This window comes from Cydia amplana, chromosome 1, assembly GCF_948474715.1.
Source record: "Cydia amplana chromosome 1, ilCydAmpl1.1, whole genome shotgun sequence".
Classification (NCBI taxonomy): domain Eukaryota; kingdom Metazoa; phylum Arthropoda; class Insecta; order Lepidoptera; family Tortricidae; genus Cydia; species Cydia amplana.
Genome location: NC_086069.1, coordinates 9182966 through 9195356, shown reverse-complemented (window position 1 = coordinate 9195356; position 12391 = coordinate 9182966). Strand labels below are relative to the sequence as shown.

Below are 12391 nucleotides of genomic sequence, written 5' to 3'. Positions count from 1 at the left end.
ACTGGTAACCCCGAATGATTCTTTCGAAGCTTTCTGTACCATTGCACAATATGCAAGAAATCATTTGATTAAAGATTATTATGAAAAATATCGAAGTATTCGATAGATACCTAGCACCGAGTAATAAAATAACCACCAGGAAGATATGAGATGATTTAAAGGGGAAATAAAAGGCGGTTAGTAAAAATGCACAAAACACAACACACTGCAAACAAAGTGTTAGTAGGAGATGACTAAACAAATAAAAGGTTGAAAACTCAAACAAAACTTATGGAAGACAGTGTCACTTCGAAAATACAGATAATTAAAAAATATTGTAATTAAAAAAGTAAGTACTCGTTTTGTACAAAAAAGGTTAGTTTTAATTCAAAATGATACTGTCCTTGTGAAATGATATAGATTATATATTAATAAATTAGTAAGTTAACATAAACAACGATTGTCAGTATTTCTTTGTAAGAAATAGTATAAATGTTTTATAAATGCTTGTTATTTGTACATTCTTCCATTTCTCATACAAATACGTCGCATTTATTGTCTTTATTTTACTTGACCAAAACTAGCACATCGTTATTCGAGACACAAACCAGTCTAAATCTGACAATCGCCGCGTACTTAATACGTATACTTACATAAATAAGGATAAATATCAGACACGCCCAAGCCAAATGTCATTGAAGATGTATGTAAACTATTACTAGGATAGAGAAAGCGGCGACGGCGAGGCAGAGGCGCGCGCGCAGCGCGGCGGGCGGGCGCCGCGCCGCGAGGAGCGCGGGCAGGTCGTCGCCCGCCTCCGAGCAGCTGCTATCTAGATCGGTATCGAATTGGGTCCTTACGTAGTCGAAGGCGCGGAGCAGGTCGGGCGACGCCTCGTGGCGCGCCATCATGGCCTCCGCCGCGTCCAGCTGCGCGCTCGAGCGCCGCACCAGCGAGCGCACCTCCTCCGACTCAGAGTCGGAATCTCCGCTCCAGTTTCTTCGGCTGTGCTTCTTGGGGCTCGACGTGTCGTCCTCCGAATCCACGTGTTCGGTCGAGCGGCGGCGCAGCTCCGACAGGGCCACTTTCTGCAGCTCCGACTCTACGTTCTTGTCGTTTCTTCTCCTTCGGCCCAAAGAGTCGAGGATGTCCGGCCGGTTGTTGACCTCGGTGTACTCCAGGGAGCTGTTGACCTCGTCGCTGGTCATGTTCGAGCTGTGCCGGCGGCGGCTCAGCGCCTGCACGTTGAGCAGGTCGAACTCGGGTGATCGCTTGTTACTTTTGCGATCGCTCTCGGACGCTTTGCGGCGGCGAACGCCGTCGTTGCTCTCGATGCTAGTATTGTTCCGGGACCTCTCCAGGCTGTCGAGGAGGGACTTCTTGCGCTCGGCGCTCGACATAGATTTTTTGGGTTTGCGAGGCGGAGTGTCGACGGGCCGCTTCTGGCGAAGGTCGCGGCGGCGGGCGGGCGAGTCGCGCTCGGGCTGCGCCGACAGGCTGGAGCAGCAGTCGGACTGCGAGTCGAGGAAGGCGCGGTAGTCGTCGCCGAACTCGAGCAGGCGCCGCGCCGCGTCCGAGTCTGGCGCCTCCGAATACGGCTCTGAATTGTACTTTTCCTGTGAAGAAATAGTTAACAAATAACTACTACGGACAACTACTAGTACTAATTCACATGCGATAAAAGTTATATCAATTGATGACACCTTTAAAACTATTAGAACTAAGAAAAAATACTAAATGGATTCTCATTCTTCTAAGTTACAAAACGTTGGACATGTAAATCTAAACTTACTCAATTCATATGTGTACTACATACTTCTAATCCGAGTTCAGACAAATCATCGCAAAACGATCTTCAGACAGTTATACATCTCGGAAATAGAATAAGATGTATTGAAGTATTCTAATGTAGAGTCTGTTCAGTATTCTAATGTGGGCCCAATATCCACGAATCTTCTCTTTCCGAACAGACTCTACATGTACATGAAGTATTTTTCAATAATATGTTCAAATTAAACTCAAAATCGCAACTTAACAATGTCAAAAAAATTACATTTTGTTCAATTACCGTATTTGTTTTTGCGATAACCTGTCCGAGCTAAGCTTCTAATTTCTCCATTATAGAAACTAATAATATAATTATCTACAAACCTGATAGAAATCCCATGCCTGCTCCGAGAATGAGCTATGCTCCTCCGTGCCGGCCGTCACACTTTTGTCTATGTCCGAGTCCTTGTCCATGCTGAGGTCCCAGAGCTGGCTGGGGTCGCCCAAACTCAGTGCGAGGAATGTCTTTTCTCGATCCATGCTCCTTGCTATCCTCGGCCTGACCAGGCCGCCGGCGGGGCCGATCCTGAAGCTCGGCGCGACGCCCCCTGAGATGTCAGGTTCGTTCTGTTCGGGGATGGCGTTGTCCTCTCGCGAGGAAATGTGCGTCTTCTCTATGCTCTTGCGCAGGTTGGCGATCGTCGCGAGCTGTTGTTTGATTAGTTCTTCGTCGCTGTCGTTGCCGGAGGTCGATGTCGTGTCAAACCTGAACAATTTATAAACCGGTTAGATATCATTTACAGATGAGTTGTGTGCGTTGGAGGGTTGGGCACTTTGTGGCCTATATCGAAAACTTAAACTTAACACCGAGACTTCGTGGTAGTAAGCGTGCTGCTCTCTACACAGTTCATGCACGCTCCGTTGCTCGGTGTAGGGTCTGCTTCCTTTCTTCCTTTTGACCTAAATGGAAAACTTAACTTGACATTTACAATTCACGCCAATAAACAGGTTGCTCCTTTGCTGCACTCTACAGTTAAGGCATGTTCCCTATAGTATCTCGCACAGCCCATCTATATTATGCTTAGTATACGTACCTATTAGATAAAACAGTTATAATTACCTAAATATGGAATACATCGATACGAATGATCACAAGAAATAAACTGATTAGGGTTTGTTCATAAATTAAGTCCTCCATTTTTGACGATTTTTGACCCCCCCCCCCCCCCCCAAATCATGCTTCGAATTACCCCGTTTCCTCCTACGTCTTGCCACCATCATCCGATGTCCAGACCCCCCCCCCCCCCTAATTTGAAATGACGTAATTTATGAATAACCCCTTTGGCAAGATGTTAAGTTCCGCTACATACCCGAAACTCTAACGAGACTCGAACTAGTCTGTTTTAGTTACTAGTATAGTAGTACTCTTAGCCTTGGGAGTTAGTCAATTGTAAGGCACTTACCTATTCTTCTTGCTCATAGCGGGGTCGCTGGCCGTGCTGCGCTCGTGCTTGTCCTCTAGGTCGGGCGTGATCTCGCAGAAGGACAGGCTCTTGACCATGCGCTTGTGCCGCCGCAGCTTGAGCCGCTTGCGCCGCGGCCAGCCCTGCTTGTCGGCTGCCTCCACGCACGACGTGCACGCCTCCGTCATTGTGTTTGTGCTGGACACGTGGCCCTACGATAACAGATGGCGTTAGTACCTAATTATTTATTTAAACTTTATTGCACAAAGTACAAATGACGGACTTAATGCCTAAAGTCATTCTCTACCCGTCGACCATAGGGCTAAACAGAGATAAAGTAAAAATATTACCGGCAAGTGTTATTTCAGGAACTGCGAATTTGCGACCAAACGAATTCGAAAAATAATTTGGAAGTGAGCCTTACGGGCTTTTTGTAAATTACACAGTTCTTACATATTATGTCATTTCCGCAAGTGCCGAAGCGGAAGTGCCGCACTCTTATGGACGCTGTATAAACCATCATTTTATTGATGTTACAGGCCAATGATGACATATCAGGACTTTACGGATTCTATAAAAACCTTATAAATTGATTGAAGTAAAAGTCAAGCGTAAAACAACTAGGATCAGTTCATGATCATATTATTGTTTTCTTGTTATATTTAGAAATAATACATTATTTATGTAAAAGTAATTGTATAAATTTTGTTAATTTAACCAATCAGTAGATGTCACTAGATGGTACAAATATGTCCCCCAGTGGCGCTGCCATGCGTAATTTCTTGGTAAACTCTGTGTAGTCGTAAATGTTCCTTACTTGTAAACCTTCAAAATGTATTAAAGAATGTCGTTTTAATGACATGAATGTTGCTCAATGTAAAGATAGCCTGACCAATCGTTTTCAGATTTCATATTGCAATTTAACTTTTGTTATTCGACAATAGTTTATACACAGATCCCCACAATACCTGTACAGTAGTAGTGCTGCCCCGCAGCTTCGAGTTAGAATTGGACGGCGTGACCCTCTGCGGCGAGGCCAGCGTGTTGAGCGCGGACTCGGATATGGACATAGCGCTGTTGATGGCGTCGGCGGTGGGCGTGGCCGCGAGCGAGGCGGCCGCGCCGCTCAGCTGCGAGATGCACGACACGGACCACGGCCGCGCGCTGTTGCCTCCTCGCTTCTTGCGGAGTTGCACCTTGGGAGGAACGTCAACCTTAGCCAGGGGTTAATTGTGAGGGTTAGTGTTGCGCATACACTTTGAATTTGAGTCAGAGGTGTATATTGAACAAAAGGAACTTTGGATGACTATTAGGGAAATCGAAGTTTTTTGTACGTCCTACCATTTTAAGAGCCAACAGGAGTGGTCATTTCTCCATACAAACGTACTCGACTGTTTCCTCCGTGGGTTTTGAAGCTAGAGCAATGTTTTTTTTAACACAGATTAATATTGTCAATATCTGTGTCGGACCGTTTTGCTTTTTTTGATATTTTTGTTTTTTAAGGCGCTAGAGCCCTTCAAAAATGGCCAAAATGGCCTAATTGACTATGCCGCAATGAGAGGCGTGGTATTCAAAACGGATATCAATTAGCCAAAAAAGTAAAACGGTCCGACACAGATAATTTCATAATCATTTAGATTTCCAAATTTGGTTACGATTGGTTAAGTTTTGGAGGAGGAAACAGTCGAGTACGAAACCTCGATATTTGAGATTTTTACGCAGGATTTTTCACCTTGTCCTTATCGCACTAGTTTTAGGAGCCGCTTCCGTTAGCGAGACGGGTATATTTACCTAAAATATTTAAATCTCAGCTCCTGTTGGCTCTTAAATATAAGCCGCAACCGTAGCATTTAAACTTTTGCAATTGGTAACGAAATAATTATATCTTAGGTGAAGCATCGTCTTCGTGTGTTAAAGGGTGGTATTCCACCTATACAATTTCTTTGTCAAATGTGTATTGCGTCTCATATTTTGCTTAATGAGAGAGTGAGTAAGACTAGTAACTAAGCTTATATTGATGTTTCTACTCGCCGCTAGATGGCGCTAGTGGTTAGTAGTGTCATAGAGAAATATAGTAAGATAAGAGTGCTCACTCCATACATCAGTTAGACTATTAATTTCAGTGTCTACATCTAGTATCGAGTAGCAGAACGATTAGTACTGCTACTTGCTAGATGCTAATAGTCTTTTTAGTACTAAAACTGATGTATAGAGTGAGCAGTCTATGTATTTTTTCTCTATGGTAGTGTTTACCAGTTGAAGAAAAGAATGAAGAAATGAATACGTGTATTCATTTTCTTTACCTCAGCGGCTCGAACAAGAGTACTTAGTGCTTAAAAACAATGAGAAAAATGCGATTATTTGTACCTAAATAGTTTGGTTGGACTTCATTCATGAACAACTAAAGTAAGTATTTGTTGTTACTTTGTGTTGGATGTGGAAGATGTGATTACATTTCTACACCCGTTTTTTTTTTCTGGTCAACAGAAGTACTCAACTTATAAAATAATAATTGTTTTTATATCACAGACTTCATAAATAAAGAGTGTAAGCGCTTAAGAACATTGTGAAATTGGTCAAACTGGTGAATGATTTCTCCTCCACCGTTATTAGTTAACAGAACATAGATAAAATGTAAAAAAAAGAACCACCGTCTGTAGTCACTTAAAAATATTGGCAGTATTTTTATAAATACAATTAAAATATAAATATTCCCAATAAGAATTAAAAGTTACAATTTAGTGAATTTAGTAATATAAATGGTTAAAGCCGATATGAAATGTGGTCCTAATCAAAGTTTACCTTGGCGTGGTGTGTAGGCGTGACCGTGCAAGTGGAGGTACTCATATCCATTGAAGAGTGTATGTTCCGCTCTTCAGAGGTCAGTGAAGTGTCCACTTCGCTCTCGGTGGTGTACTCGCCGGATGCGTCACAACTTTCTGTACCCTAAAATAAAACAAAGGGGAGAATGTACTTGGCTAACGACAGACAGAGAAATCATTTGGTTAAATGTTTAGATTCAAAAAAGTATTTCCACACCCGTGTACGTACCAGGGATGTTGCGGATGCAGATTTTTTGACATCCACGGATGCGGATGCGGATATTTAAAGACTCACATCCGCGGATGTGGATGTCAAGATTAGGTACTTAGAAAACGTAAAATATTACATTTTTAGTATTTTTTTATTAAAAAAAACGAAACGTTTAGTATTTGAGCAAGAATATAGGTGCTTTATATTTAATAAACAGTAACTTCGACGACTTTTCTGGATCTAGACGATTTCATTATAGGTAATGACGAAATTACCTAGCACTTATGCCGCCGCTAAGACGTTCCTGTACGCATAAGCTCCGCATCGATTTTATGCGGATGCGGATGCAGATGCGGATGTTGAAAATAATGCGGAAGTTCCGCGGTTGCGGATGCGGATGTTCGCAACATCCCTGGTACGTACTACTAGCGCCATCTAGCACATGTTTGATGTAACATGTTTTTTGTTTACTTAAATTACAAAATGTAAGCATTACCTTTGTGATACATATATTTATCTTCCCCTAATATAAAATTGCAATATAAATTACTCAGTGTTAATTTACACGAATTTATAAAACGGTCGTATATACACAAACAAAATGAATCAACAATTTATATAATTATATAACTACACGGCACTCATTCACGTGTTAAAACTTGAGTATAACTAAAACCAAAACTATTGTAATGAATCTGATTCATTAGTAACATCCGGGTAAATTAATTATACAAAGAGTGGAAACAAATACAAGGTTATTGCTGCATTTATTTAAGAGCCCATCAACGTGCACACTAGCGCCACTGCTAAATAATAGTGATTATTTAAATTTAACGAAAGATATTTAAATGAGGTGGCCGCTACGTACTGTATCTTGTATTAAAGTACCTTTTGAATACATCAAACTAGTTTCTATGTTCCTAGATTCGTCGATCTATGCGTCCAAAGTTAAAACGGCCGTTAATGTATTGAGTTCATAGATCGACGAATCCAGCAACATAGAAATTAGTTTGATTTATTCAAAAGGTACTTTAATACAAGATACAGTACGTAGCGGCCCCCTTTTTTAAATATCTTTCGTTAAATTTAAATAATCACGATTATTTAGCAGTGGCGCTAGTGTGCACGTTGATGGACTCCACAGAACACCGCCTATAGAAACCTAATATTGGCCATTTTGTTCCCGACGCAAATCACCAAACTGTGAGGTGCGGGAGGGGTGCTCACGGCGTTGCGATTGGTCGTCCCAAACATGGCGCGCTAACACGTGTACGCATAGGGATGGGACATGTTCATTACAGGTAGTGGGTACTGCTACCAGTGATACCGAAATTTATTGTGGTAAAATTGTTACCAATTTAATGCCAATTTAGTATACTTAGAGTAAACTTACTTAATAATTATATTGATTAATTTAATATTTCATTAACTAATTTAACAATGTACCTGAAATTTTTAATTAACATATTAGGGCATTTTTTGTTTAAAGTACTCAGAACTTGAATTTTAAAGTTTATAATTTTTATATTATTTCCACTCAGAATCGCAATCTCTTTCGATACGAGAAAAAAGTGTCGCCAAAATCTCATAGGTACAATTATTTTCTTTTGTCCGTTTTATTAAGGTCATAGAAGGTTGTATTGAAAACATATTCAAATGGACCAATAACATATGCCTATTAAAAATCAACTCCGAGTTCTCTCGCACTTCTTTGAAGTTCATCATCAGGTCCATCTCGTGACATGAGACCTAACTGCTCACCTAGAGGGTTCTAAAAAACCCATACAACATATGTCTATTACAAACCAACACCGAGTTCCCTCGCACTTCTAGAAGTTCATCATCAGGTCCGTCTCGTGACATGAGACCCTAACTGCTCACCTAGAGGATTCTAAAAAACTCATACAACATATGTTTATCACAAACCAACACCGAGTTCCCTCGCGCTTCTTTGAAGTTCATCATCAGGTCCATCTCGTGACATGAGACCTAACTGCTCACCTAGAGGATTCTAAAAAACCCATACAACATATGTCTATCACAAACCAACACCGCGTTCCCTCGCACTTCTTTGAAGTTCATCATCAGGTCCATCTCGTGACACGCGGCCTAACTGCTCCGTTGGCCTAGAGGATTCTAAAAAAACTTACACAACATATTACCTATATATTATGTCTAAAATGGTACAATACGGTATGACGAAGCACGAAGTTTCCGCAACTGACGAAACCATCATCGTCACATCACTAGTCGAAAGGGAAAGGGATAGCGCATTGCATTTTCAAGTTGACGAAAAGGGACGGACATACTTCGCCTCTGCTTACTGACCAGTATAAAATGAACCCCGCGGACAAGAAACATTATTCAATGAAATAATGAATTTGACTTTCCTGTGGGATGTTATTCCATCTGTTTCGTAAGTAGAAGTCTTAGATGACTTGCCACACCATTTTACGCTGCAATATCCCATGATTTCCCAATGAATTCAAGAGTTTACGATTTATTTTCTTAGACTCGTGCATACTGCTAACAGGTCGTAACCTTGGGCGCAACTGATCGGAGCGGTGCGCGAACAATCTTATATTTGACCTATACACCATACGGGCGATGACCGCGAGTCGTCCTATAAGGTCGGTCTATAGGGGTTGGTCTGTGATGGACTCTTAACATGTGTTTTTCATAAAATCCAAGAAACCGAATAATTCTTATCGACAACACGCACTAAACATTTAGACGCCATGTTTATGAAAATTAAAGGCCACAATGCGCCTTACATTACGACATAAGCTTTGATTAATTCTGTCATAGAGAAAAAAATACATAGAGTGCTCACTTCATACATCAGTTTTAGTACCAAAAAGACTATTAGCATCTAGCATCGAGTAGCGGAACGATCAGTACTGCTACTTGACAATAGATGTAGCACCGACCGGAAAGTCTTATGCTGTTGAGATAAGACTTTCCGGTCGGTGCTACATCTACTGTCAAGTAGCAGTACTGATCGTTCCGCTACTCGATGCTAGATGTAGACACTGAAATTAATAGTCTGAACTGATGTATGGAGTGAGCACTCTTGTCTTACTATATTTCTCTATGATTCTGTATACACTGTATTAAATAACTACTGTTGTTAACAGATGGCGTTAGTTGTACCAATAGCTCAAACAGTTCTATATACTCTACTAGTCAAATTTCTAGGTTCATTGGCAATGCTTAGCTAAGATTGAATGCAATATTAACTGTCGAGGGTTTATAACACATACCTGGATCACAGTTATGTTGTTGTTCCCCTCCGAGCTCTGGTTCAGCCACTCCTTGATGCGCGACATCTTGGCGCGGCTGACGTTCTTGCCGTCCTCCTCGAACGCCAACGGCTTGAAGCTCCTCGCCCCCTTTTTCTTAGCCATTTGCTGCTGCGCCTGCTTCTGTACCAACTCCTCAGCCTGAATCACCAGCCTCTCTATGTCCTTGCATCTTGTGTTATCTCTTATCAAATCAGGCGTCGGCAATAATTTCGGAGGTTCTTTTTTCTCATCTATAGGCAGCTCGCATTGTATTTCGACCGATGACGTCATTATATCAGTGGAGTCCTCGTTAGTTACTTTAGAGTTAACATAAGTCCATTCTTCTTCGGAGGACTCTTCTTGACTCTTCTCGTCTGTTTCGACCAATTGCCGGTCCGAGTCTGTGTCGCGGTGCTTACAGTAAAATATGGCAAGGTGGTCGGATTTCCGGTAGGTCTGGTTGAACTTCGACGGGTCGGCGGGCTTTTTTCTCTTGACGACTGTCGGTGGAGTCCTCGGTTTGTGTACGGTCGTGTGTTCGAGCCCTAGAAAATGCGAAGACAAATGACAATCGCAGCATTGTTCTGTTTATTTGTTTGTGAACGGCGGCATTCCTCAAACAACTCCACAGTGTCGGAATTGTTGTTATTGTTTTCATTGAATTGCGAATATGAATGACTGATGCGGGTATGCTCGAGTGAAACGGAAAGCTGATGAATATGAATATTTATAGACTTTCATAGCGTGCAAGAAAGTAACGCGATTTCGAATTTCGATTCCAGAGTTACTTTACGCAGAATCATATATCATTTAAAATAATACTTTGAAAAAATCTTAACCATTCATGTTTCAGGCGTCTGCTTCGCTGCCGCCGCTCGCATGTTTTGTCAGGCTGTAGTCCCAACCCAAGTCGGACCCAAGTCCAAGCCCATTCGAACGCGTCCCTAGGAACGGAGGGATGACTAGTCATCCGATACGTACCATCGAGTTCGTCCATCATGGCCGGGACCGTCTGGTCTGTGTCGCGGGCGCTTGCTCCGCTGCCTCCACTCGGAACGCGGGCGTCCATGTTGTGTCGCTCAGACTCGCAGTCGGACCCGAAGCCGCGCCACGGGTACGTTACAACATACTCCAGCTCCTCCTGGAACAAGGGACATTTGATATTAGCGATGTTCATTAAGGCAATCGGGTAGTCAGAGCGCGATAATTTCATTTCAGTATTACTTAACGCAATATTTCGTCTTCAAAGTTTAGTTTAAATGTTATTTTACCCTTACCATCAAAATGATAAAAACATAACTAAAATGATATCACGAATTGCTAAACATCATGTGACAAACGGGAGTAGTTCCCCTACGTAATCCTCACAAGAGGTCATTAGTAACGGACGGCGGACTGCCTGCTTGGCGCGTCGTTGATGCCCCTTTAGTTGCGTGTCGTAGCCAGCCAAGTAGTGTCAAGTTTTTTATTTACTGCTTAACTCTTCATCCTTTTATCAATACACTCGTCACGCACTGTAGCTAGTCTCATCTCTGAGGCCGACAGCCTGCTGTCGCCCGAGATGTTGCGCCGCCGCTCTGTTCGCAGTCGTCGCAGCGAGCCGTGCCGTGGTCAGCCTTTCCGACTCACTCGGGGCTGTTTCAAGGCTGGCTCTTCGTCCTTGCCTGTCTAATTCTCACTAAGTGCAGCAAGTCTTACCTCTGAGGCCGACTGCCTGCTGTCGCCCGAACTGTCGCGCCGCCGCTCTGGTCGAAGTCGTCGTGGCGAGCCGCGCCGTGGCGATCCTTTCCGACTTAGTCGCGGCTGCTTCAACGCCGGTTCTTCGTCGCTGTCGCTTGCTGCTTCTGCTGAAGCACAACCCTGGAATATAATTAATACTACATTAAAACAACGGTTACATCTTGTAAAATTAACAATAATGTAAGAATAAGACATGTAATTTATATTCGAAAAAAGCCCGTTTAAGGAAACCGCTATCAATCAATCAAGTATTAATTACTTAATGAAAAATATAGCTAAGTTGGGACGCAATGTAACATGCATGCAGCTAGAACGGAATCTTAATTAAGTTTATTTATTACTTGCGTGGACGTAACGACTTTTTAATGTAAACAAATATAATCTCTTAACGAAACGGCGCAGAGTAAATAAATTGAACGTCCCTCTAAAACTATCAAAGTAGAACACCATCATAGTTTTATGCATTTGTGAATCGTATTTCATTCACTAATAGCATTACGCTTTCGTTTCATTCAATTACGTCCATTCATAAATTAATTTATACGCACTAAAAGTCGTTTAAATACTAAAGAAATTTATGGCCAGCTATTGTCGTATAAAATAGTTCGGGAGACGGACAGTAACGATCCTTATTTAAACAAACGCTCCCCTAAACTAAAAACGGCGCACAACTTTCTCTATTCATTCGAATATAAACCTTTCCTTCTTTCAAGGGAAAACGAATGTAGGTCGATAGGTCGATGATTCTGTCGTACTTTAAAAAGGATGTACGGACACTACAATTGTTTAACGGTTGCATCGTAACAATACCAGCCACTGTACGTTGCTTAGCAACGGGCAATCAAAACAAATCCCACACAAATTCAATAATGTGATTTATTGAGGACACGTGGCCCCGGAATTGGAATTCACTTGACATTCAACTAATGTGAGGGTAGGGTGTTAAGTTTGGTCATTAGGGCTGAACTTGTCAAAATTTTACAATAGGTACCTATGTAACTTTTGTACTCAAATCATAGTATTTCAAAAGTAGGAAATAAGCAGCTACAGTGATTAACGATTATTTCTTATTTCAGCGGTAAATTTCGATGAGGCTAACCTTCGAGATACCTGAACACGGAGGTA

At 41.9% G+C, this 12391-nt stretch overlaps 1 protein-coding gene across 1 annotated transcript in view; it reads right to left on the bottom strand.

The window, feature by feature from the left end:
* Window positions 1–12391, bottom strand: part of LOC134647641 (klarsicht protein) — a 379578-nt gene that overhangs the window by 30440 nt on the left and 336747 nt on the right. Inside the window, exons 11-18 of the mRNA XM_063502000.1 lie at window positions 11225–11386; window positions 10508–10667; window positions 9515–10071; window positions 6012–6155; window positions 4178–4405; window positions 3210–3421; window positions 2131–2512; window positions 840–1595 (exon numbers count right to left, since the gene is read on the bottom strand). Coding sequence (XP_063358070.1) covers window positions 840–1595; window positions 2131–2512; window positions 3210–3421; window positions 4178–4405; window positions 6012–6155; window positions 9515–10071; window positions 10508–10667; window positions 11225–11386 — 2601 coding nt within the window. The remainder of the gene's footprint in view (window positions 1–839; window positions 1596–2130; window positions 2513–3209; window positions 3422–4177; window positions 4406–6011; window positions 6156–9514; window positions 10072–10507; window positions 10668–11224; window positions 11387–12391) is intronic.